Here is a 25,879-nt window from a genome sequence, read left to right as displayed (position 1 = left end):
AGGAAGGAGAGATCGGTGAAGGAGGTCCGTGAACCACCACTGCCTGGGCCACACCGGGGCGATGAGTATCATCCGAGCTCTGGACCGGGCCAGCTTGATGAGCACCGCCGGAATCAGGGGAATGGGAGGAAAGGCGTACAGAAAGCTGTTCGTCCAGTTGATCCATAACGCATTCCCCAGCGTCCCTTGCTGGAAGTACCTGGAGGCGAAGTCTCTGCACTTGCTGTTTTCGGCGGTGGCGAACAAGTCTACGTCTGGAGTTCCCCACCTTGCGAAGACTTCTCCTAGTACTTTGTCGTTTATGACCCATTCGTGGTTTTCCTGAACCAGTCTGCTCAGTGCGTCTGCCTGAACATTCTGCACACCTGGCAGATGGGTGGCCGTTATCGTCAGTCCTCTGGCTAGGAGCCAGTGCCAGATCGCCTGCGCCTCCTGTGACAGAGTGCGTGATCTCGAGCCCCCCTGCTTGTTGAGGTAATACATCGTGGTGGTATTGTCCGTCTGTACAAGCAGAGAGTTGGTCTGGAAGGACGGAAGAAAGGCCTTCAGCGCCAAGTGAACAGCCCTGAGTTCCAGGAAATTGATGTGATACGTGGCCTCCATCGGCGACCACGTGCCTTGAATCTGTGGAGTCCCGGAGTGCGCTCCCCATCCCAGAAGAGACGCATCCGTCACGACAGTCTGCGTGGGAATGTCCTTGTGAAAGGGAACCCCTCTGAGGAGATTCTCCGCCGAACACCACCACTTCAGAGACTGAAGAGCATTCAGCGACAGTCGAATCTTGTCTTCCCAAGATCCTTTCCTCTGATCCCACTGGTCCTCCAAGCACTCCTGCAGTGGTCTCATGTGCAGCCGTGCGTGTGGCGTCAGGAAGATACAAGAGGCCATCGATCCCAGTAGAGAAGACATCGTCCTCACTGTTGTAGATGGAGTCGTCATAAGAGCCTGAGCCTTCCGAAGGAGTGATAATCGTCGCTCTTCCGAAGGAGACACGCTTGCTGACAGCGTATCGATGGAGGCTCCCAAGTACTGTATGCATTGGACCGGAGTCGGGACAGACTTGGCCATGTTGATGTGCAGCCCCAGCTTGTTCAAGAGAACGCATGTCTTCTGGAAGTGTGCTCGCGCTTCCGAGAAGGAGGATGCCTTGATCAACCAATCGTCCAAGTACGGGTAGACGAACACCATGTTCTTACTCAGGTGTGCTGCTACCACCGCCATGCACTTCGAGAACGTTCTCGGCGCAGACTTCAGTCCGAATGGGAGTACTGTGTATTGATAGTGATTGGTGCCGACTTGGAACCGCAGGAACTTCCTGTGTTTGTGTGCAATGGGCACATGGAAGTAAGCATCCTGTAGGTCTATAGCGCAAAGCCAATCTCCCTGTTGCAACTGAGGGTAAATCTGATGCAACGACAGCATGCAAAACTTTTCTCTGCGAATCCATTTGTTTGCCTGTCGCAAATCCAGAATGGGCCTGAACTCGTTCTTGTCCTTCTTGCGAACCAGAAAGAACCGGGAGTACAGACCTCTTCCTCTCTGAGACAGAGGTACGTCTTCTATCGCCCTTTTCCTCAACAGGATATCCGCTTCCGCCTGAAGCTCACGCAGCTGAAACTGCGAGCTGACCGGGGGAATTGCTGGAGGAGGGCTGGTGAACCGAAGACTGTATCCATTGCAAACAATATTCAGCACCCACTTGTCCTGAGTAATTTTTCTCCACTCTACCAGAAAAAATTGAATGCTTCCCCCTACCGGAGTGGGTAACAGATCCGGGGGAAGTAGGTTTCTATGGCCTAGAACCAGCCGGGCCCTTGGGCGCTGGGGCAGATTGCTGGCCACCTCTGCCCTTCTGGAACGGCTTACGGAACTGGTGTTGCTGTTGCGATTGCCCCGCAGCCTGTCCCCGTCCTCGGCCTTGCCCGCCGAACCGCCGTTGGAAAGGGCGGTACTGCTTCTTGGTCTCTTTAGGCTTCTCTAGGCCCACAGCCGTTAGCGTCTCGGCCTCCGCCTTCATGCGGGCCATCTCATCGTCCGCATGCTTCCCGAAGTGGGTCTCACCGGAGAACGGTAGATTGGCTACCCTCTGCTGTGCGTCCGGTTTCAGGGACGTAAGCCGGAGCCATGCGTGGCGCCGTTGGTTGACTCCGTGGCAAAATCCGTGAGCAGCCAACAGGGAAGAGTCCGCTGCCGCGCTGATAATCTGGTTGGCCACCAGCATCCCCTCACTCAGTACTTCCATGAAGTCTTCACGCTTCTTCCGAGGTAAATGCTCCGCAAATCGCTCGAGGGAGTCCCAGAGGGCGCGGTCGTATCGGCCCAACAGCGCCGCGGCACTCGCAGCTTTCATGGAGGTAGCGGAAGTGCCACAGGCTTTCCTCCCCGCCGAATCCATCCACCTTGACTCCTTATCCGGGGGAACCGTGGAGGAAGGAGTGGTGGCATGCTGCTTGCGGGCCGCCGTCACAATGACAGAGGCAGGAGGAGGTTCCGTTCTCAAAAAGGCCAGATCCGAATCGGGGGCCCGGTACTTCTTCAGTAATCTTGATGGAGCCGCCTTCGTCACCGCAGGGGTGAGAAACAGGGCCATAGCCGGTTCTTCCAGGCCCGGCACCAGAGGCAGGAGAGGACGAGACAGGTGTTTTTGATGTAAAGTCTCAAAAATGACTGACGTTTTCGGAGTAGGCACCGTCAGGGATATGCCCAACTTCGCAGCGCCCCTTAAAAGGACGTCATGGAACGCCACCAGGTCATCTATCGGGGACACTCTCGTGTCCGGTGACCCCGATAGGGTAGGAGAATAGTCCCTGGTCCCAGAGGACCTCGTGTGTGAGCGAGATTCGCGCCTCCTATGGCGGTGTCTCGACCTCATGGATGATCTGCGTCGCGATCTCTCCTTCCCAGAGCGAGAGCGAGACCTGCCTGCTCGTGGCCGCTCCTTCGGTTTTCGTGGAGGGGTCTTCCTCGGTTCCTCACGGGGTTTCGGTTTTGGGGTCCCCTTAGGAGGAACAGGCAGGGACGGCAGGGAAGTGGACCTCGGAGGAGGAACCTTCGGCTGCGGGGTGGGCCCATGCGGAGGGACCGGAGGCGAAGGAGGGTCTCCTGAAGGCAGCGGAGGTTTGGGTGGAGGGTCCTCCTTAGGAACAGGAGGAGGAGTCGGAGTCCTGGGCCGAGATGGTGTGTATACCTCTGAGTACACCGAGCCCGGTGACCCTTTAGGCGAAGGGTGCGGAGAGCCAGCCCCATCAGCAGGTGACCGCTTCCTCTTGCGTCCTCCACTTGAAGCAGCGTGACTTCTGGGACTAGAATCCCTCTTGCGCCGTTTTGGGGAGGCTGACCGACTCCTAGACGCTGAACGCTGTCTGCTGGACGCAGAGCGACGCTTTTCCGGCGTCGAACGACGCTTCCTCGACTCCGGCGTCGATCGCCGTCTTCTCGGCGTCGACCCTCTTTTCCACGGCGTCGAACGTCGACTCCTCGACGTCATCCTCTTCTTCCGCGATGCCGTACGCCGCCTTCTCGACGTCGAGCGTTCCGTCTTAGACGACGAACGCCGCCGTCCTCTTGATGTTCTCGACGTCGAGGAGCCCCTCGACGTCGACTGGTGCCTCGACGCCGATCGACGGTGTCGCCTCGACGGCGAGCGTCGATGCCTCTTCGACGGGGAGCGCCGATGCTCGTCACTACGCCTCCGGCGTCGGTAGGAAGACCTCGACGTCGACGAAGACAATGACGTCGACGGTGGCTTCGACGGCGACTTTTCCATGATCTTCAACGTCGAGCCGTCACGCCGTCTCGACCCGGAGCCCCGGGGAGAAGGGGAGCACACCGCCGTCATCCCTCTCGACGGCGTCGTCGATGCAATCGACCTCGACGGAGACCGGGACCGTTTGCTGGACTTCCTGCCTCCGGGGAGCCCCCCAGAGGCCTCAGCAGGGGCAGAGGGAGCCTTCCCAGCCTGCCCAGACCCACCTGCAGTCTGCAGACGCCTCTCCTCAAGGCCAGAAAGCCTGATCTTCATCCTGTCCCTCAGAGTCCGAGCAGAAAACTGCTGGCAGATGGTACAATCCTCAGGGACATGATCTTCAGGGAGGCACACGATGCAGACATCATGGGGATCACTCTTGACCTTCTTCCTCCCACATGCTGGGCACTTATCAAAAAGGCCAGGCATTTTAGAGCCCTAAAACGCCTAAAACAGCACAAAAAAGGAGAAGAGAACACCAAGAAGTAAACTGCAACACTTTTAGAATTCAAAAGTGTCAAAAAAAATCCAATAAACCCTTGAAAAAGGGAGAGCTCAATGCCAGGGTCCTGTAAGCAGGAGCCGGAAAAAAGAACTGAAAGTAGAGGGACCTGCTATGCATTCTGGGATACTGGGAGAAGTTCTGGAAAGTTCTCTTAAAGGCACAGTATCCTATTTAAGCCACATAATGGCAGCCTATGGGGCTTGTCTGTCCCTACCTTCCTCTCTATCATTCCAGAGTCTTTGACTGGGGGAGGCAAGTTTCTCTATGGTAGAAACTGGCAGGCTGTGCTGTGTGTGGTGTTTTTTTGGTGGAATTTCTAGTTGAAGTACTGGACAGTGTAGCCTGTGGATATAGGCTGCATTATTTGTCTTTAAATTCTCTCTTAAGTGTCTTTGCAGTTTTCTGCATTATTTTGACAACTTAAGAGATTATTTTTGATTGCCGGGGTCCACGCACATGGGCGGGACTATTCACTAGATTATGACTATAACAGAGATTCCCCTACTACAGAACACATCTTCAATTGAAATGACCATTACATTTGCACTCACGTACAGTTTTAGTGATTAAAGTATACAGCTCACAAGCAAGAAGTGTGGAAATGTTATCACCCAATGTATTGATTTGATCGTCAACAGTTAATTTACAGACATTTACATTTTGTTGTGTGGTAAAAGAAAAAAGAACATCTGTACAGCCTTACTCAAGCAGCCCCCCACCCCTCCCCCCTCACTAGCCAGCATGATTGTCACATAAATCCTCTCAGTTTAGAGAAAGAAAAATGAACATCAAGCTCCCTGGAAAACACAACCTGACATTTGACCTCTGTCTTTGAATGCACAGCAAGTATGACAAGATCAGAACAAGATTTAAAAGCCTATTTACAGAAACAAAGTTTGTTGAAGAATACAGTAAACGCGGTTTGGGCAATGAAAGGGACAAATCCGAGCTGGACAGCCTAAAGCAAATAAAGCCAGCAAATGGAAAGCAAGAAAATGTGAGTGACAAACCACAAAGCCAATGGTAAGCAATGGGCGGAATACATTCCTAGGTCAACTTTCTGAATGTCCCTAAGATATCTTTAGCAAACTAGAACGCTGTACTATCTGGTATGCTGCGACCTAAAAAAGAGGAGTGGCAGCAGGTACAAGGTATAGCCTCCGAGTCTACTGCGTGGTTGAAGTTCTTGAGTAGGACATGTTTTTGCATCATCACAGTTGCACAAGTAAGAGTAATAATGCAGGACGCAGCACATGGATTTGTATGGACATCGGTCGCAGAAGGTCTGGCATGAATGCATGGTGTAGGCCTGGGGGGCCTCACACAATCTTCATTCTCATGAGAAGGAGCTCTCATGCAGCAGTAGCAGGCTGAAGCAGGCAGCTTTCAGGAGCCGCTCAGAGGTGGAGGATGCAGCTGCAGGTTATTGGTCCGGTGAGGGTCACGGTTTCAGCCCTTTCTAAGGCAATATTCACATTGTGAATTTGGGCTGAGGCTAAAAATGAAGATCCTCTACATACAAGTTTTCCACCTCTTTGTCTTTTGTAGCAGCAACAGCAAAGTCCTGAGGATATAGTCAATAACAGTGGCAGCTGGCAGACTATGAATGTGGTGAGGGTTAAGTCAGAGTAAGCTGCATAGGGGAGTATTTTCCAGTACAATTTTTGTCATAAATGTTCCGCGAGTAACGAGCACACTTGGTTAATGCAGAGGGCAGCAGCCTACATCAACGCTGTAATATCTCGTAATGGCGGATGCTGGCAAATCATATGTTTGAAGAGAGAGGAGTGTACCTTGAAAAACATGAGCTCAGGATGTGCTCTTTGTGTACAGCACACATCCTGAGCACATGTATATCAAAGTGCTTTCTTACGAAAGAAATGGGAGTATTAATTGAGGGTGGTGAGAACCCTTGTCAAGTACTCCTCACAATCATTGTCAGGATGAACCTTAAAAGTCACTTAATAAACCTGTGCTCAACCCTCTGGTAGGTTGGCACAAAGGCAGTAAGGCTTAACCTAGAAGCAATGTGTAAAGTATTAACCGCTTCGCTGCAGCCGGAATTAACCTGCAGTGCTGAGGAATTCCACACGAGCGTGGTTCGGATGGCCCCTGGCCGTCCTCCGCACACGCCCACCGACAGACAGACGGGGGCCGCCCGACACACAGTAGAGCATAATGAAGCACACAAACCATAATAAAGTGAAAACACAACAAAAGAAAAATCCAAAACCTATTTAGAAAAGAGAGTTAATTTTAATGAATAAAAGGTCACTCAAATTATCAAGAAAAATTGGCCGCTACTTCGCTCCCATGAGCACCTTCAGGAAGCTCCATTATTCTCTTACAAACGAGGGGACAATCTGGCAAGCCACCTTGTACACGCCATTACGTGGCCACAAACCACCAAAAAAAGTAACACCATAACAGCAGCTTGGGGCCTCAGTCCGATTGTGGGACATTTCAAATGTCAAAACTGTAGTGTTTGCAGTTTAACCCTCAACACAAAAGACTTCAATGTTAGGGGCCGTTCTTACAAACTAAAAAAATCACACGAACTGCAGATCGCAGAATGTCATCTATGCGATAAAATGCCCATGTGACCTTCTCTACATCGGCCAAACTACACAGATGATTAAGCAACGCATCATCCAACACAGAAGCAGGATAAACTGTAAAACCTTGACGGCACCTCTAGTGACACATTATCTAGAACTTGGACACCTGGACACAGATATTGTGTGGCAAGTGGTGGGGAAACCAACTCTACCGATCCGTGGAGGAGACATAAAATCCTTACTCAATAAAGCAGAATGCAAATGGATAACCATCTGTGACTTTGTGAATAATGGCCTCAACACCATCGATGAATGGAACAGCACTGTTAACACCTGATGATATGTTTCTCTTTCATTGATCCTGCAATCAGTCTACCTCGTCCCACACAGCAAACTGAATCCTCTCTTCACTCTGACCTGCTACCTCCTTTCCCCTTTTCCCTTTCCCTTCCAACCCCCCCCCCAGCCTCCTCCTCCTCCCCGCCCTCCCTACCCTACTCCTTCCTTGTTTCCCACCCTCCCCAAAACCCTCCCTGTCCCCTTCCCCTTCTGAATTCTCATTCGAACTATGTTGTATAACACTGTCAGTAATTTTATGGCAGGTAGAATTGTATATTAATCAATCGCGATCCTTGAGTATACAGTTATCATTGTTATTGGGATATGTAAAATTGGCGGCGGCATCTCTCCGTTATCCCTGTATTCATGACCCACACGTATCTCAGGGACGCTATGTTTGCAAAATCACAGATGCAGTGTTTTGTCTTATACTCTGAATAACCTATGTATTGTATACATTGCGCTACTTATGTTCACAATAATGCTATCATGGACTGAAAATACCAGAGCCTGTCTACGTCCCTTGTTTAGATATTCTCCCTTTAAGATATGTCACCCCATAGTCCACGCCCCCACGTCACTCCCCCAGACCCCGCCCACTCTCCTCCCACACGCGGAAGTATATTCCCGTTCTCTATCCGAACGCCAGCTTCCATCAGACCTCTTGATTCATTCCGGTGCCGGCACGCTGATCAAAGGTAAATCAGTCTTAACCCACGTCCTATCGCGCAATCCTTGAGATAGGGATAGATCGCAAACCTAGCATTAATCACCCCGCTCCTGTTCCCTTTCATTCACAGGACTCGTGCAGGTTCGGCGGATCACAGACGATCGCCCAGCTCTTCCAGACCTGTATGTATTCTAGGTTTAATACCCCCTTTTTGACACCGTGAGTAATTGATTAAGTGTTCTGATCCAAGGCCTCCCTTTCTAATTACAGAGCCCTCGTGCAGGTCACGATTCACTTCCTGACGATCACCCCAGATCGCCCAATTTTCCAGGTAATTACTACCCTTATTTTCCACGCTCCCAGCCCCTCCTCCACCACCATTATCTCGCCCCTTACCCCCTTTCTCCTTCCCTTGCAGCACGCCCCAAACAAGACAACCAAGTCCTGATGATGATCCTTACTAGCGTGGATCGAAACGCCGTCGACTATACAGCTTATTAATAGGCGCATTTCTTCATTGTGGTTCTTTAGAACAAAAAATGGAAATGTAATTTTGTATCTGTGATTCCACTTTGTCACATGATCCGAACCACTCACTGTAGATAATTTGCACCTCTTCACAGTGCGCAGTTTCTGCTGTTCACTTTTTTACTTGCGTTGCCACCTGCACCACAGTCACCTTTTGTAGAGCACCAAGTTTTCTTTGGTTGTCATCTAATTGAATATATGCAGTGCTGCTTATAACTGTATAATTCCGACCATAAATTTACACTATAAAACAAGATGATTTACTACCTTGTCTGAAAGTTTATAGAGAGTCTCCTTTTTCCCTTGTCAGCAATGCAATGTGCATGCATATGTAACTGACTGTTCATTATTTCCTATTGGGACATTGTTTTTTTATTATATCTTCATTACCCAGTCCTAATTAGGTATATGGGTCATACTCCTGTAATTTGTACTAGTGTATATGTATAGAGCACACATGTAACCCGACATCGCAGAGGCAGGATGTGAGAGTCTCCTGACGGATGTCAGGGAACATGCTCACGGACTGGCCCACCCTTGCACACGGGCAGCCTTCTGTAACCCCACCCATTCCCACCTCATCTTGTGTGGCTGGAAAAGTGATGCTTGCTGGTTACCAGAAACAGGGTGCTGGTGGTGAGGCAGCATCACAGCCAACAATGACTGGCATGCAGCCCAGGGAAGTACGCGGCTGATGCCATAAGTGTTTGGCCTGCTTGAAAATATGACATTGAAGCACATCATCAGTGGGTGGTGACTGAGGACACCAGAGTATTGTAGGACCGGGCGAGCATAAGGTCAGTCCATGGCTGCTAGGGATAATCTCACAACATAAAATAAAGGCGACTCTGAAAACTGCCTGGCTTGTAAGCAAGAGAGTGGCAGTCAGGTAGGGGCAGGCACTACTTTAATAGAAATGCAGATGGTAAATCCTATTAGCAGTTACTATCCACATGACTCAAAAAATTATAAGGGTGCCTCCCAGACGTCTATGAACAAACAGGAGGAAAGAGGTCCAATCTAGGTGTCCAATTCCTACACCTACATAATGAGAAGTGAATCCTGGTGTGATCATACCTGTTTCACAGTCAAAGGGCCTCCAGTATGCCTTACAGTGCAAGATTTGTTAGAGTGGCCATACCACTTGCTGTGTTCACTGATACCACCTTCTATTGCACCCTCCAAGTTTTGTTCATGGGACAGCAGAGTTCAAGGCACTTTCCCAGACACCATCCCGACAATCATCTGGGGCTGAAATGAATATCCTTCTTGAGATGCCTCTGAAACTGGAAAGGCATCCAAACTGCTAAAACTGAAATCCGCGAGCCTGGCCTGCTTCTGCCCTAGGACTAGCATATCCACACTACAATTACCTCAACGTCCAGCATCAAGCAGGAGCTCATTCTAACCCTTCACTGTCATCAATACACTTGTGAATTCCCATTCACAGCCCCAGTGGCCCAACTCCAGTACCCCAAGGAATTTCCTCACCCCACTATGACAACCATGATAGAAGTCCCTCCTTCAAAAGTATACTCTGCTCGTGCAGTATTCTGTACTGCACTCATCTTTCGTTCTACGCAGCCTGACATAAATCCTTCATAACCTTCCTTCAAACTACATGGCTCCTTTGCATCCAACTGCCCTTAGTGCAAAATCTAACAGGTGTGTATGTGCACTGTTTCTCCTTACAGGATTTCCCTTTGCCAAAGCTCAGTTCTGCTCAGCTCTGTAACAGCTGTGTCCCCCAACCCCAGTTTCCAATCCCCACGATTTCTCCATTCCCCAATTGTTGGTGCACTGCCCGAGCAAAAGGCCCCCACCTAGAGGTGGGGGACCTTAAATTCGTGCTACAATGGCAGTCTCCATATTTGCCATCAGCTGGACTGAGGCAGCCCACCACAGGACAGATTCCCATGGGAAGCATCCCATTTGTATGCTTCCCTGGTTCCCGGGTAGCACCCATGGTCTGCCATTAAGCTGCTCTCTTTTTGGTTATTCTAAATCCCTTGTAGAATAAACCCGTTTGCAGCACAACTTCGAGTCATGCAAGTTTAGCTCTCCTTCAGGCAGCCAAAACTTTAATTTACAAGTGGCATCAAGATCAGCAGGCCTTTTATATCAGGTTGTGAATTTCAAGACCAATTTTTTGATAACTCAACAACGTAACAGTTCTAATATTATATACAAAACAAAAACAGTGGTTCTGTCGGGAGTCACGTATACTTAGTTTCTAATGTACTTAATACAGGTCATGAAAATTCCATTATTAATTAATGAAGGAAACACATAAACACATAACGTTACACTGAGTTCAGGGAATGAGTTCCTTTTTACTCTTTAGATAAATCAGTCAAATTATATACGGCTGTCCAACACAATAAAGCAGGTGGGACTGTGAAGCAATTAGTGACTGATCGTGTTTAGTGACAGGGTGCTGTACGAAAATAATAACATATATAACACCTATTTACACAAGTGAACGGAATTTTACACAGATGTCCAACATTAGATGCATAGACCACAGCAGGATAATGTGGCCCTTTTTCTAGTTGTGGGGTTGCGTGGATAAGTTGAACTAATAATGTTGACGTTTCGACCCTAATATGTGGTGCTGATTCGTAAGCATCTTTAGCGGGTCTTCATCAGGACAGGAAAGGATAAGACAGCCTGTAAGTTCAAGAATTGAATCAGAACTGTGTGTGTGTTTAAGAAAAGAAAAATATTAAAAACCAAGGGGCGGGAAACTGGTCACCTAGTGGCAAAGAAGTGTAGTGATTTGCTTCCTTATATACTACTCGTAGAGGTGTCAGCCGACACCATTCAGGATCGTCTGTTCTGCAACAGATGTACGAGGAACAGGGTGTGGGTTAGGTCTCTATCACTAGGTACCTGTATAGTAATAATGGAGTAGTTCATGACATGCACGTACCTATGCAGATGTAATTCTCAAGTCATCATCAGAGGATGGAATGGGGTTAAGTGCCGCCGTAGCGATCACCAAGTATCGTGGAGGCAAGGGGGGCATGAGTTAGCCACTCAGAGATGCTTGCAGTAGTGCATATAAACCATTTGAGGATCTAGAATGACAATGGTACATGCAGGGAACCATAAATATGGTGTGCAAGCTATCGCGGGTGAATGGAAATGTGTTGATACAAATGAAATGGCTAAGGACATCTCAAGAACATGCGAGTTGTGATTGGCGTAGCGTGGTTGGAGTGAAACGCAGAAGTATTACCAATCAGAAGAGGTAGCAAACACTCACCTGGAGAGTTACCAGGTTAACATAGCACACGCATAGTACCCCGGGTGTGTTGCCATTATTAGGGATACAAATGCGTGAGGCTATGAACGGGGATGATTTAGATGAAGCATGCAGTTGCGGGAAACTTCTACCCTGCGTGTCCGTGACGGCTCATACTTTACCATAAAAGTACTGGTAAATAGCGGTCAGCGCTATTTCGTAGCCATAAATATTACTAGGACGTGGTGCCTCGAAATTAGAAAAGAGATGCAAGCTTTCACGGAAAAACAATAACGCGGTAAAAGATTGCACTGAAATGTTAGGCATGAAAGCGATTCTCTTGTCAAATAAAAGGAAATGTGGTCCGAGCTACTTCGCGTTGATCAGTATAATTAAAACGTTATGCTTCAAAAGTGATATGTGATGAAAGCCGTTACGGTTAAAACTAGACACAGGCATGCCAAAGGGGGGGTGGCATTAACCTGTTAACCAGGAGTGCGAGTCTTTTGTAAACGAAAAGAAAAGAAAAAGAGAACTGTAGTACTTTAGCGAGGTACCTCGGAGGGGAAGTGATTTCCAATTAATCGCATACAGTGAAATATAACCGGTCTGGAGGCGGGGGAGAACCTGTACCACTTACTAGAGTAGATCTGGAGGGAGACGTCCTCGTCTGTTTTGTCTTTGCAATGAATGACAACGTGGGAACATGAACAGTTCCTATTTAACATGTCATGGGGCGGAATGTACGTCTGATTGGGCACATGTCGATGAGCAAAAGGGAACAGACTTTCCTTGTAAAACGTGGTACGTGAAGGACTGGAAGGTGCTTAGAACAAGTGTTTGGTGATAGGAAGTACTCGAGGGAACTAAAAACGGGGGGTAATGTACATGACATGTGTATGCAGGTGTAAAAAGGAAAATGTGCATTAATACACCAGACTAAACGCACATGTGGGGGTGCGATATTTACACAGATGTGTACTTATGGTTAACAAGGAGAGAATGATGTACATGTGTGCGTAAATACATCAGATTTAACACATATGTAGGGATATGAAATTGACAGTGAAATGTACTTGTTGGAGGAGTATAGACATATTACAAAAATAGTCGGAACACATGTGATGTCATACTACTTGAAGCGACAAGGTCATTTATAGCAAATGTGTAAAAATTACACCATATCCAGCTAATACATATTACAATGTACATCTGTATTAAGATATAGACAATGGTTCTCATAAAATTAATAATGAATAATGCAAAGTATTCTACATAATCAGGCATATAGAATGTATAGAGAAGCGAAGCATCAAATAGAGGACACTCATAGTCTGCTTATTTGTATACATGTTTCTTCATGCTCATTCAGACCATGGCTAACAGCCTCAAGTGCATGTATCCAACGACACTCTTTGTAATTAAGGGAGATGGAGATGTTACCCCCCCTGGGGTGTAGTGTGATTTTTTCGAAGACCCACCATTCCAACTGCTCATGGGTGTGTCATGCACTTGTGTTTTGTTCTACTAGGGGTGCCCCTTGGGTCTTGTATTTCAGTCTACTCTGGTGTTGCACAATCCTGTTCTTCACTTGGCATGAGCATCTGATAGCGTAAATCACGTTCCGGCTGTTACAGTTAGTAAATTGGGTAAGGGCATGTGTTTTTCCACGGTAAGTAAATGTAGTTCCCGAGACAGTGTACCGGCAAGCCTTACACTGGCTACATCTGTGGTGCCCTCTTATGGGTGGCAGACTGAGTTGTGATCTGATATCCGGTACTGGTGGCGATTCTAGGTGATCCTAGGTATGAGGATATAACAAAGTCCTTTATAATTTTGGAACACTTGAATGAGAATATAGCTGCCTCTGTCATGCAAATTTCAGACCCCACCAAGTTCCAGTATTTTTCAATCACAGAAGTTTCTCGCAACCGCATGCTTCATTGAAATCATCCCAGTTCATGGCCTCACGCATTTGTATCCCTAATAATGACAACACACCTGGGGTACTATGCGTGTACTTTGTTAACCTGGTAACTCCAGGTGTGCGCATGCTACCTCTTCTGATTGGTAATACTGCTGCGTTTCACGCTAACCACGCTACGCCAATCACAACTCGCGTTACCTTGAGATGCCCTTAGCCGTTTCATTTGAATCAACATATTTCCATTCACCCGCGATAGCTTGCACACAATATTAATGGTTCCCTGCATGTCCCATTATCATTCTAGATCCTCAAATGGTTTATATGCACTACTGCATCTCTGAGTGGCTAACTCCATGCCCCACTTGCCTCCACAGTACTTGGTGATCGCTACGGCGGCACTCAACCCATTCCATCCTCTGATGATGACTTGAGAATTACATCTGCATAGGTACGTGCATATCAGGAACTACTCCTCCATTATTACTATACAGGTCCCTAGTGATACAGGCCTAACCCACGCCCTGTTCTTCTCATCTGTTGCAGAACAGATTATCCTGAATGGTGTCGGCTGACACCTCTACGAGTAGGATACAAGGAAGCAAATCACTACACTTCTTTGCCACTAGGTGAGCAGTCTCCCGCCACTTGGTTTTTGATATTTTTCTTTACTTAAACAGACACACATTTCTGATTGAATTCTTGAACTTACAGGCTGTCTTATCCTTTGCTGTCCCGGTGAAGATCCGCTAAAGGTGCTTACGAATCAGCACCACATCTTAGGGTCGAAACGTCGACGTTGTTAGTTCAACTTGTCCACGCAACCCCACAACTAGAATAAGGAACACATTATCCTGCTGTGGTCTATGCATCTAATGTTGGAAATCTGTGTAAAATTCCGTCCACTTGTGTAAATATGTGTTATGTTATTATTTTTGTACAGCACATTGTCACTTATCACGATCAGTCACTAATTGCTTCACAGTCCCACCTGCTTTATTGTGTTGGACAGCCGTATATAATTTGACTGATTTATCTAAAGAGTAAAAAGGAACTCATTCCCTGAAGTCAGTGTAACGTTGTGTGTGTGTGTGTGTGTTTCCTTCACTAATGATTAATGGAATTTTCATGACCTGTATTAAGTACATTAGAAACCAAGTATATGTGACTCCCGACAGAACCACTGTTTTTGTTTTGCATACATACCCAGGTTTTGAGTGTTACAGGGTTACCCTATTATCCTTAATTGCTAATATTATATACAACAACTAAAAGAGAAGATCCGCAATTTATGACGTTATTTAAACGTTACTCCAAATTTAACATTATGCACATTGTAAACTGCTACGTCTACTAACCAGTATTGTTCCAGATAATAGTGGACCTCAACATGGCTAAGACAGCAATGCTCTCCTTTCTCATTACTTGTTATCTTTTTCTGATCCCACTGCTACCAAAGAGCCGATTCATATTCCCTGCAGCTAGAACTATTCTCATCACTAAATCAAATAGCATATTAAGCAGGCTCTATGTTACAATTTTGCGGTCAGTGTATCGATATTGGGACCAAAACATGCACTACCAAAACAAAGCAAATGTAGGTGTAAATTTACTAAAATTATCTCTGCCATGACCATGTTTTGTAGTAGATCTTATTCGCACAATATATCTGAAGGTCAAATCGTGATATTGCGGCACTATCCCACCCAATAGGCTCAGCAGAACAGGGAATCCGAAGGGTTTCGTTGCTCACTCAATTGAGCATGAAACGTTAAGATTAAATAATTTCATTTCTTTTAACCACATGCGCGCTAGCGGGTTTTCCCGCTGCGCGCTGAAATTTAAAAATCGCGGGTTACGTGACAAAGCCAGCTCGTCATGCGCGCAGCGCAGGTAACGCCCATGACGAGCTGGCTTTGTCATCCGCATCGAAGGGGTTAAGTGAATGAAAAGCTACAAAGTAGACACTGCATCATTAATGACCATGTATTATAATGAACATGTATCTTGACAAAACAAGAACTCGATTTCCCTAATAATTGGAGAGTAGAAAACTGAAATTTCAGAACCCAATTTTAACAAACTAGGTTATGCGAATCTTTCAGTAACCATGTATAACCCTGTGGTGACAGGGTAAAGAAATCGAATGGCATTAACATTTGTCATAACAACAAGACAAAAAAATGTTTCACGGTTACAGGAATGTTATCAAGGATTCTTTAGGCCTTTAGGCCACAAAATGTAGGTCAGATGGGAATTTTGGTATTGATATTCGGACATAGAACCAAATAAATTCCGAAGCAAACACCTCACTCACGTGTATCACTATGCCACTCATTACCACATTATCTTCCAATACCCCAAAATAGGATAGAAATAATATGACTGGTCATCATTTGGGCTTACTTCATAGACTCGGTTGAAAGTAGGTTAAGCGGTGTGAAATGGCATAGCATTGTTGGCATTTCGAGTCCGTGGTAAAATCAACAAAATGGTCAAACCTTGTAACTTACCTGGAATCTCATGAGGCCAGAACTCATTACAGCTCGGACAATGGGGTTCAGTTTGACCTTTGAAGTATTTGGCAACACAGGGCAAATGCATTTGAATGCCACAGGTCTCACAGGTCTGCCTCTGGAAATAAAGAACCTTCACAATGTAATTCCATACAAATCTCATTAAAATACTTTAATCTTACAACCAAAATAACCCACCTCCATGGAATTCTGAGATATTCATATAATAGGCAGAGTTACATAGAACACTCCCTGTAAAAGGTAATAATCAAAAGCATGCATAAATGGAATATCGTCCTTTAATGAAATTACAACAAATTCTTACTTTGCCCATTAAACACTTCAATCCCTATACAAGGCAGCTACCCTACAGCAGACCCTTACCAGCCACCCATACACTCGCCAGTTATTGAACCACACACATACACACCCAAAACACCTACACGTTATCTCATGTTTTAACTGCATTGCTGCTGCGGCGATTTTTGCGCTGTGCGGCTTTTTTCATTTTACCGCGTTACATGACTAGCTCAGCTCGTCATGAGCACACGCCACCCGTGGCTGATGACGAGCTGAGCTCGTCATCAGCAGCGAAGGGGTTAAATTTGTAACATGCACGGCTACCATCCAAAGGGCATCCTGGTGCTAGAGATTCAGCTGAATAAGGGGTGGAAAGGAGATTAGTGCAGTTTGAAAAACTACGTTTTCAAGCATTTTTGGAAATATGCGAAATTGAAGATTCACTGAATAGGATTAGTGAGCGGATTTCAGTTTTTAAAGGATTGGTGGGAAAAAGGCCTGCTGCCAATGCTGCATCAGTGGATGCAGAAGATAAAAGATCAGCAGAACATAACATCTGGGAAGGTATATGGACGTTCAGCTTTTGCAGTAGATCGAGCCAGTGTTCTAAAAAGCATGGGATTCTGAATAAGGCATGCTCAGTTCAGTTCATCTTTATTTCGGTTCTTTAAACCATAAAAGCAGGCGAAAACATTATTAAAAAATGATTCATGACATTTGCCAGATACAATTTTAGTTTGCTAAATAAATTTGGATCATAAAACCATTTTTACAACAGAAAGATCAATTAAAACAGATAAAAGCAAAATGATCCCAAACACAGTCCATCACTAGTAAACCGGTAATTGACCATAAAAGGGGCTTCATCTAAAAAAAGAAATCGAAATATAGCAGCTAGCATGTTTCCATTAAAAGTGCAGTGCTACAATAACCAATACACATCGACCCATGGCCATTGTGGAACATGTGTAAGAGAACTAATCAATAATAAAAACAAGTGTTATCCAATTAAAACAACCCCCCTGCTTTTTCCTGTATAGCCACATTATATAAAAGTATCCACTAACACCAGATGCAACTACCTGGCTAGTGACTCATCTCAAAATATGCTAAGCCACCCAGTAAGCCCTCCCACCCCAAAGAGTACACAGCGATTTGATCCATCTCTGCCTGGGTCTGGCGTAGGCAGGCCAAAAAAAAAAAGGCATGTTCAACATCCTCAATGGCGTATTTACAGGTATCACCGTTCGGAAAACTAGTTTGATGGCATTTCTATTTATATGGAAAATTATTTTCATTAAGTGTTCCGAATCTGAACTTAATCTACAATGTGCGCGGTTGGTTGAATCTGGTCCATGTATGCCTTCTTGGCAGGGACATCTTTGCAGGCCAGAACATCTTCTGCCCATCCCCTCCCCCCCATAGCTTGCTTTTTTTATGGGGATTATGGAGTCTCTTGTCCCCAAATACCTATTTTACTCTGTGTCAACCCCCATTGATGATGGATTATTCCAAACATCTCATGCCCAGGTTGAGTAGATGGAATTTGACATGCTTTAGCTAGGGGAGAAGGTGGGCATTTTTATGGCACATGATGTCCTCCAAAGCTATCCTATAGTCTATCTACAGCATCAAAAGCAAATCGCCTGTAAAATAGAGTGTGACCCGCCACAGAAGCGTTAATTGACATATATTAAATATTAAATAGTGTTGTAGAATTTGTATTTTGAAGTGTGCCAATCACTGTTGCCTCTTCCTTCCACTTTGAATTGTAGGTTTTCTATTACTTTAAAGCGCGACAATCGCGGCTAACAGAGCTTCCAATATATATGTTTTCAAAATAATTCAAGGATATATCCAGTAGATGGCGCTGAGTGCTTAGAAACGGCCCATCAACCCAAAAAGCGAAAGACGAAAAGGAATTGACAAGTTACCTGGAACAGTCAATGTGAAAACAGTCAAGTTGATTAGACTGGTGTCGAATAATCTGCTCAAGTATAGGACAGTGTATGCAAGTATAATGCAAGGAATGTTTGAAATCAGCTGAAGCGCATGAGAACATCAGGGGCAAGAAGCACAAGCCAGAGCACTGCTCTGAGCGCGTGAGAGTAGGCGCAATTATGGGAAAACTGAAGAGCTGGAAATATTTGCCAAAAAGCATCCAGCCTTCTGGAACAGGACACGGAGAAGACTGCTGGCGTTTCCTTGTTCCAATGAAGATTAAGTCCCGATCGCTGCCAAGTAAGGGAAATCACGAAATCTTAAAAAGGAAAAAAAAAACACGGGATGTCCCTGCCTCCCATCTTCGTCGCCATTGCGGAGTTGGAGTTACCAACTGGCATTGGTGCAAATTCAGGACGGTGAGTGTAAAAATTCAGGACAAAGGGTCAAAATTCAGGACACAAATTCAGGACAGGAGGTCAAAATTCAGGACAAAACTTCAGGACAATAGGTACGTTTTACAGACACATCAGAGGTCGCGCAATAGTATATAAGTAAGCCTAGCCATTTCCAAACATATTCAACCATTTGCAAACCTATCCATCATGTATCCTTCCATCTATCATTTCACTCATCCATCCCTTCATCCATCCCCTCATCCATCCTTTCACTCATCCTCCATTATCCATCCATCCACCCTTTCACCCTATCCATCTGTATACTTATCCATCCACTCTTCATCCCATCCATCCATTCACTCATCCATTCAGCCATTTACCCTTTCACCAATCCAGCCATCCTTTCAATTACTAATCCTTCCACCCATCCACTCTTTTAGTCATCCATCCATCCTCCCTTTCTCTCTCCATCGACCCTTTCACTTAGCCTTCCTTCCATCCATCCACCCACCCATCCATCCATCTACTCATCCACTCATGAATCCATCCATTGCCCCTATCACTCATCCATCTATCATTTCACTCCTTCACACATCTATTCATCCTTTTGTCCATCTACCCTCCCTTTCACTCACTCATCCATCCTTACACCCACCCTTTCACTCATATGTCCATTCATTCACCCTTGCACTTATCAATCCATCAATCCATCCATCATTTCACTCATCCACCTACCCCCCATCATCCACCCACCCACCCACTCATCCATCCTTTCACCCACCCACCATCCAATCCACTGATCCATCCTTTCACCCACCCACCATCCACCCACCCATCCATCCATCCTTTCACCCACCCACTTATCATCCATCCATCCATCATTTCACCCACCCACTTATCCATCTATCCATCCATTCACCCACTCTCCATCCATCCATCCTTTCACCCACCCATCATCCATCCATCCATCTGCTCTTCCCCTCATCATCCATCCATCCCCTCATCATCCATCCATCCTTCCCCTCATCATCCATCCATCCATCCATCATTTTCCCTCATCATCCATCCATCCTTTTCCCTCATCATCCTTCCATCCATCTGTCCTTCCCTTCACCATCCACCCATCCTTCCCCTCATCATCCATCCATCCTTTTCCCTCATCATCCATCCATCCTTTCCCCTCATCATCCATCCATCCATCCTTCCCCTCATCATCCATCCATCCTTCCCCTCATCATCCATCCATCCTTTCACCCACCCCCTCATCATCCATCCATTCCCTCATCATCCATCCATCCATCCATCCTTTCACCCACCCCCTCATCATCCATCCATCCTTCCCCTCATCATCCATCCATCCATCCTTCCCCTCATCATCCATCTTTTCCCGTCATCCATCCATCCTTCCCCGTCATCCATCCATCCTTCCCCTCATCCATCCATCCTTTCATCCATCCTTCCCCTCCCCCATCCATTCAATCCATTTTTCCTGCCCCTCATCCATCCATCCTTCCCCTCTATCCATCATCCTTCCCCTTATCATCCATCCATCCATCCATCCTTCCCCTCATCATCCATCCATCCATCCATCCTTTTCCCTCATCACCCATCCATCCTTTTCCCTCATCACCCATCCATCCTTTTCCCTCATCACCCATCCATCCTTTCCCCTCATCATCCATCCACCCATCCTTCCCCTCATCATCCATCCATCCATCCTTCCCCTCATCATCCATCCCTCCATCCATCCCCTCATCATCCATCCATCCATCCATCCCCTCATCATCCATCCATCCATCCATCCCCCCATCCATCCATCCTTTCACCCACCCCCTCATCATCCATCCATTCCCTCATCATCCATCCATCCTTTCACCCACCATCATCATCCATCCATCCTTCCCCTCATCATCCATCCATCCATCCATCCTTCCCCTCATCATCCATCCTTTCCCGTCATCCATCCATCCATCCCTCCCCTCATCCATCCTTCCTTTCATCCATCCTTCCCCTCACCCATCCATCCATCCATCCCATCCATTTATCCTGCCCCTCATCCATCCATCCTTCCCCTCATCCATCCATCCATCCATCCTTCCTTCTCCTCATCCATCATCCTTCCCCTCACCCATCCATCCATCCCATCCATTTATCCTGACCCTCATCCATCCATCCTTCCCCCTCCATCCATCCATCATCCTTCCACTCATCCATCCTTCCTTTCATCCATCCTTCCCCTCACCCATCCATCCATCCCATCCATGTATCCTGCCCCTCAGCCATCCATCCTTCCCCATCCATCCATCCTTCCCCTCATCCATTTATCCTTCCCCCTCATCCATCTTTCCCCTCATCAATCATCCAGCTACCCTTCCACCCATACATCCAGCTATTTACATTTTCTCTCCATCCTTCCCCTCACTCATCAATCCATCTATCCTCTCTCATTATCCATTTATTCAATCTTTCATTCATCCATTCACCCTTTCACTAATTCATCCAGCCATTCACACATCCCTTCACTTACTTACTCGCCCACCTTTCCATATTAATTTTGAGCTGAGCCCTTTTGAGAAGAGGCCCATCAAGAACTTCAACCTCGCTGCAGGGGCCGTTCCAGGACTGGGACAGAAGCCACCCAGGGCGGAGACAGGATCCACCACAGGGGGGGACAGGAGCCATCACAGGCAGGGGGTGGACTGGAGCCACCACATGGGGGGACAGGAGCAGGAGTCATCACAGGAGAGGGAACATGATCCACCAGGGTGGGCACAGGGGTGGGCATGCAGTATTCTAGTATCATCTTGGGCTTCTCGCCCCCTCCTGCACAAGACAACGAGAAGACAGGCTCTCTGTCCAATATGCCACCCCCCACTGTGATATACAGTACTTACAGGAGATACTCCGAGAGAACTGATTGTCCTCCATACTTTGTTAATCAGTGTGGGTGCGATTGTGCCATTTCTTTACTGTATTACATTATGCATGTTTGAAGAACCGAGGTTTGCTTACAAATTAGTGACAGTAATTAAGCTCGGTGAAGAGAAGCAGGTGCTGCCTCGGTGTAATCAGGGGTGCAATCTGGCCGAGTCTAGGATGTTTGGGGCCCTGGGTAGAAATGGAATGTGTGAGCTCCCCTCTAAATAGCAGATACAAGACGCATTCAGGGCTGTTTGCATGTGAATGGATGCCCCTGCTCCTGAAACTGCAGCCCCTCCCTCTCAGTCACCTTCTAGCACCTTTTAACAGCTCATCAAGGGCTGGAGGTGTGAGGGTTGCCATCCCGCTGTGCCTCTACAGTGCTGCTGGGGGTCTGAGCTTTCATACAGCATCGGAGTCAAGAAGGAAGGTGGGGGCAAGCTGTGCCCGGTTAAAATTACGGACAAATGGCGTCCGTTAAAGAATCCTTCACGGACAACGGACAGACAGCCAAAATTACGGACTGTCCGTGAAATTTACGGACGGTTGGTCACCCTATGCGGAGTGGATGAAACACAAAAGAAGTACAAGGGCTCCAACGGGGCCATCCAATCAGGACAACAACACTGGGGTAACTGACCAGGATCAGACTTGAACCTTCTAAGCATAACATTCTGCAGCAGCGGCACCTCCGCTAAGGTGGAGGAGTGCCGTCCCGCTGCATTTTGAGCAGTGGAAAAAGGAAAAATGATTAAATGATAATAACACTACATTATTATTTTCTTTTTAAGTGGTCAAGCAGGTTTACGGAGTGGGGCTTGGCTATCGTCAAAGCCAGCAACAGGAGGAGCGATGGGCACTTAAGTGCACATGACGGTTTGGTCTTGGGCCAGCCTAACAGTCATACGCGCTCTGCATGTTCCCCACCAGGCTGTAATACACAGCCAGGTAAGGAGCAGGCACCAATTGCCTGTCTGAGCACCGAACCACGGCGCTCAGAACAATCACAACGCTGCATTGCAGTGTTGCGAATGGTTATGGGGAGCCTGGGTGTGCTTCCTGCTTTAAACAGGAACAGAAGAGGACGAGACAGTAATACAACAGCAAGATAAGTAACTTTTTTAAATGTATTTTTCCATTTCCCCGTCTCACCCATGCTATTTTGGTGGCAGCCGCCACTGACATTCCAAACAATTATGATAGAAGGGAACAGGATACCACAAGATACCTTGTTCCAGTCCTCTTCCTGCCTCTTAACCAGTGCCTTTCCCCACTCTAGCACCCTTTTCCCTTTCCTCCTTACATGGGTCGCTAGGCGCATTACTTCCTTTTCTCTGGCTGGTCTTCTCACCCGATTCACCTTTCTCACAAAGATGACAATAGGCATAGAAAACAGACTACCTGGAATTTTATTTTTACCCAAACAGCTTTGATAAGTGACACAAAGATAATGCACCTCAATGTACTGCTCATGAGTTAACCTGTGGTTGCTGATAACATCACAAATTACACTGAATAAACCACTGCTGTAATATTACATTACCATTGCAATCACTGTCATAGTACCTGAAAATAGTTATTGTGTATTAATGTCAGAAACTAGAAATCCTTATAAAGAATAGTTAAAGAATAAAGGCTGGTAAAGTTCTTCTCACTTCAAGTACATATCCTCAAACTCTTAATGGCAGCTGTAAACCTGCAGTACCACAGACAACGTACAGATATCCCGGAAAAAGATACAGACCGAAAGAAGGCTACATTTACACGGTTACCAAATGAATGTGGAAAAAAAAACAAAGAATATGTGGATTAATGGATGTCATCATGATGTTATTTTGGATGCGATAAGTGATTTCTCTAGTGAAATCATCAGTAAGGTGATTCGTAATGTCATCACGTTTGAGGGTGTCATTCTCCCACCACCAAAAATATGTGCGTAAAAGGTTCATAGATTAAGTCAACGTTTACATATGGTTTTAAAAAACATTTAAAGCAATCAAACATTGCCATGTAAAACAAAAAAAAAGTAGTTCTAGCAGTGGTGGGATGGTGCACCTGTGTGATTATTGTGGCCAAGACCAAAAGTGCATCGACTGCAACAATTCAGCAAGTGTGAGCAGTAATTCTAGACTGGGTTCTCTAAACTTTTTCTGCAATAAGAGAGACTCAAGTGGAATGAAAGTCCTCCTGAGCTACTGATAATATTAGTGTGCACAACAGACAAGAGGACAGTGGACCTTTAGTAAGATTAGAAAGACTGTCAGCAGTGATTATTTCTTGCAATCCTCCTTAAAGCACTGAGGTAATGTCAAAAAATGCCAAATCATATGGACATACCATTAACATGAGTAATACATAACACAAACAGCTGTAAAGCCCCTGGAATTATTCGTAATAAGTCTCCCCGAAGCCACCTGATTTATTACGCAAGTATTAGATATACATTTATTCTGAAAAGTGAACCATTTTTCTACAAACATCAGCATATAGGTTCTGAAAATGCACACACTTCCTTCTCAAATACAAGCTTTGAGTTTAGGTATTCATATATACATTCAATCATGCAAACGTTTCTAATTCAGTGGGCTGCACACGGGAGAGCTACCAGCGGCTCACGTGCTACGCGTTGGGGAAGCCTGTTCTAGACGATGTAATAAGAAACTAATAGTATCGCACTCCATTTATTACATGGGATCAGGGTGGGGGAGAAAGTGTATCTTCAGATGCCTGGAAGACGGAAGGTGGAATGAACACTGTACACATACCTGGATTACTATGCTGTGGCAGATGTTACACGTGCCCACTACATCTTGATAGGCGGTGTGGATGTAGTGATCCATCTCCATTATGCAGCGAGTACTTAAGGTGTAGTCTCCTTCCTTCTAAATGAGAAACAGAAGACGTGTATTATTGAGTGTTATGTCATTTTCAGTTATTACTCCTGGAAACAAGAACTTCACTGAAACTGAATTATACAGAATGACTGCTGCACTGGATTTTCCTTCTGTTTTACAGAACGCATTTCGTGCAAGCACTGTGAGTACAACAACTGTTCCTGTTAAACAGATACGTTTTGTAAATCTAAAAAACCAAGCAAGTGAAGAAAATAAAATTCTGCCCTTGATGGTCAGAAGGAAAAAAAATGTTTTACACAATGGAGCGTAGAGGTTACCACACAGACTCTTCCACCGCATGGAGCAAACAAAATAAACCCCGCACCTAAATGGACCTTTTATTCCCTTAGTTAAACCACGTACCTATGATGGCATGGTAGTGGCCCACTAGGCGCTTTAAAAAAACAAGGGAAATTCATTTTACACATCAACTGCCAAATAATATACAAGAAAACTTTCTTTCAGTGGAAAGCATTTCTAGAATTGGAATTAATTTTGTAGGTCAATCTGGGTAAGTAAAATATTTTAAACTGGACAGCAGGACTACACTTTAGAATGCAGGCAAAGGGCAAGGTTAAAACCAGCCTGTAAGGAGGCTACAGAGACATTTGAAGTCCCTGCAGATGTGCCAGTGTGAAAAAGTAAACAAGCATTGGCATAGACAATAGGTCTCGCTTTTGGGGCCTTATAAGTGTTTAGAAAGAGCTATTGGCTTTGTTAACGTTTTTAATATGTGTTGTAGAGCACTGTGAATGTTGTGCAGCATGTTTAAAAGTTATGAGGTTTAATAAAAAAACTGCTGTAACAATATTTGTCAAACTTAATTATAACTGAGAAAACATATACAACTGAAGTATCCTAATAAAAACCAGAAGTAACACTAAAAATGTGTTCTAGTTTTTTTGTTTATGCAATGCGGTCATGCGCTGCTCTAGGAGAGGTCCTCTAGGAATCACTCCAGAAACGTGTGCGTGTCCCACGGCCTCCAGCTTGCAGGAACGAGCAGGGGCTCGCATGGTGCCATCTGTTCTGGATCATTTTTCCGAACGCTTTCACTTTCGTAGCTGCGTGGCCGCGCTGGTTTTAAAAGACTTTTCCTGCCTGCCGTTACAGCTCGGCCAGCAGCAGCAACTTTGTTTACTTTAAATGACCCTTCTCATTAATCATTAAACCAGTCATGCCAAGCGTCACGCAACAGGTGTGACACTCACGCATTTCAGTGCGGTGATCCGCATCACCGCACTGAAATGCAATGTCACGCTTTTTAATGCCACTCTGACATACTGCCGGGGCCTCTGTGCACCTGCTCTTCTGCTCCCTGCAAACTTGCCAGCAGCTCTGGCTCAGTTAACAAACAGTTAACTATTAAAGATGTTCGTCGGCTCAGCTCTGGCT

The 25,879-nt window shown here is 46.1% G+C and overlaps 1 protein-coding gene across 3 annotated transcripts in view; it reads right to left on the bottom strand.

The window, feature by feature from the left end:
• NSMCE1 (NSE1 component of SMC5/6 complex) overlaps positions 1-25,879 on the bottom strand; it is a 133,486-nt gene that overhangs the window by 8,686 nt on the left and 98,921 nt on the right. For all 3 annotated transcript variants that reach the window (XM_086940591.1, XM_086940593.1, XM_086940592.1), the window contains exons 6-7: positions 24,356-24,472; positions 16,030-16,150 (exon numbers count right to left, since the gene is read on the bottom strand). In XM_086940591.1, the coding sequence (XP_086796717.1) occupies positions 16,030-16,150; positions 24,356-24,472 (238 nt within the window). The remainder of the gene's footprint in view (positions 1-16,029; positions 16,151-24,355; positions 24,473-25,879) is intronic.

This window comes from Lissotriton vulgaris, chromosome 10, assembly GCF_964263255.1.
Source record: "Lissotriton vulgaris chromosome 10, aLisVul1.2, whole genome shotgun sequence".
NCBI lineage: Eukaryota > Metazoa > Chordata > Amphibia > Caudata > Salamandridae > Lissotriton > Lissotriton vulgaris.
The sequence above is the reverse complement of the archived record's forward strand: the minus strand, read 5'-3'. Positions and strand labels throughout refer to the sequence as shown.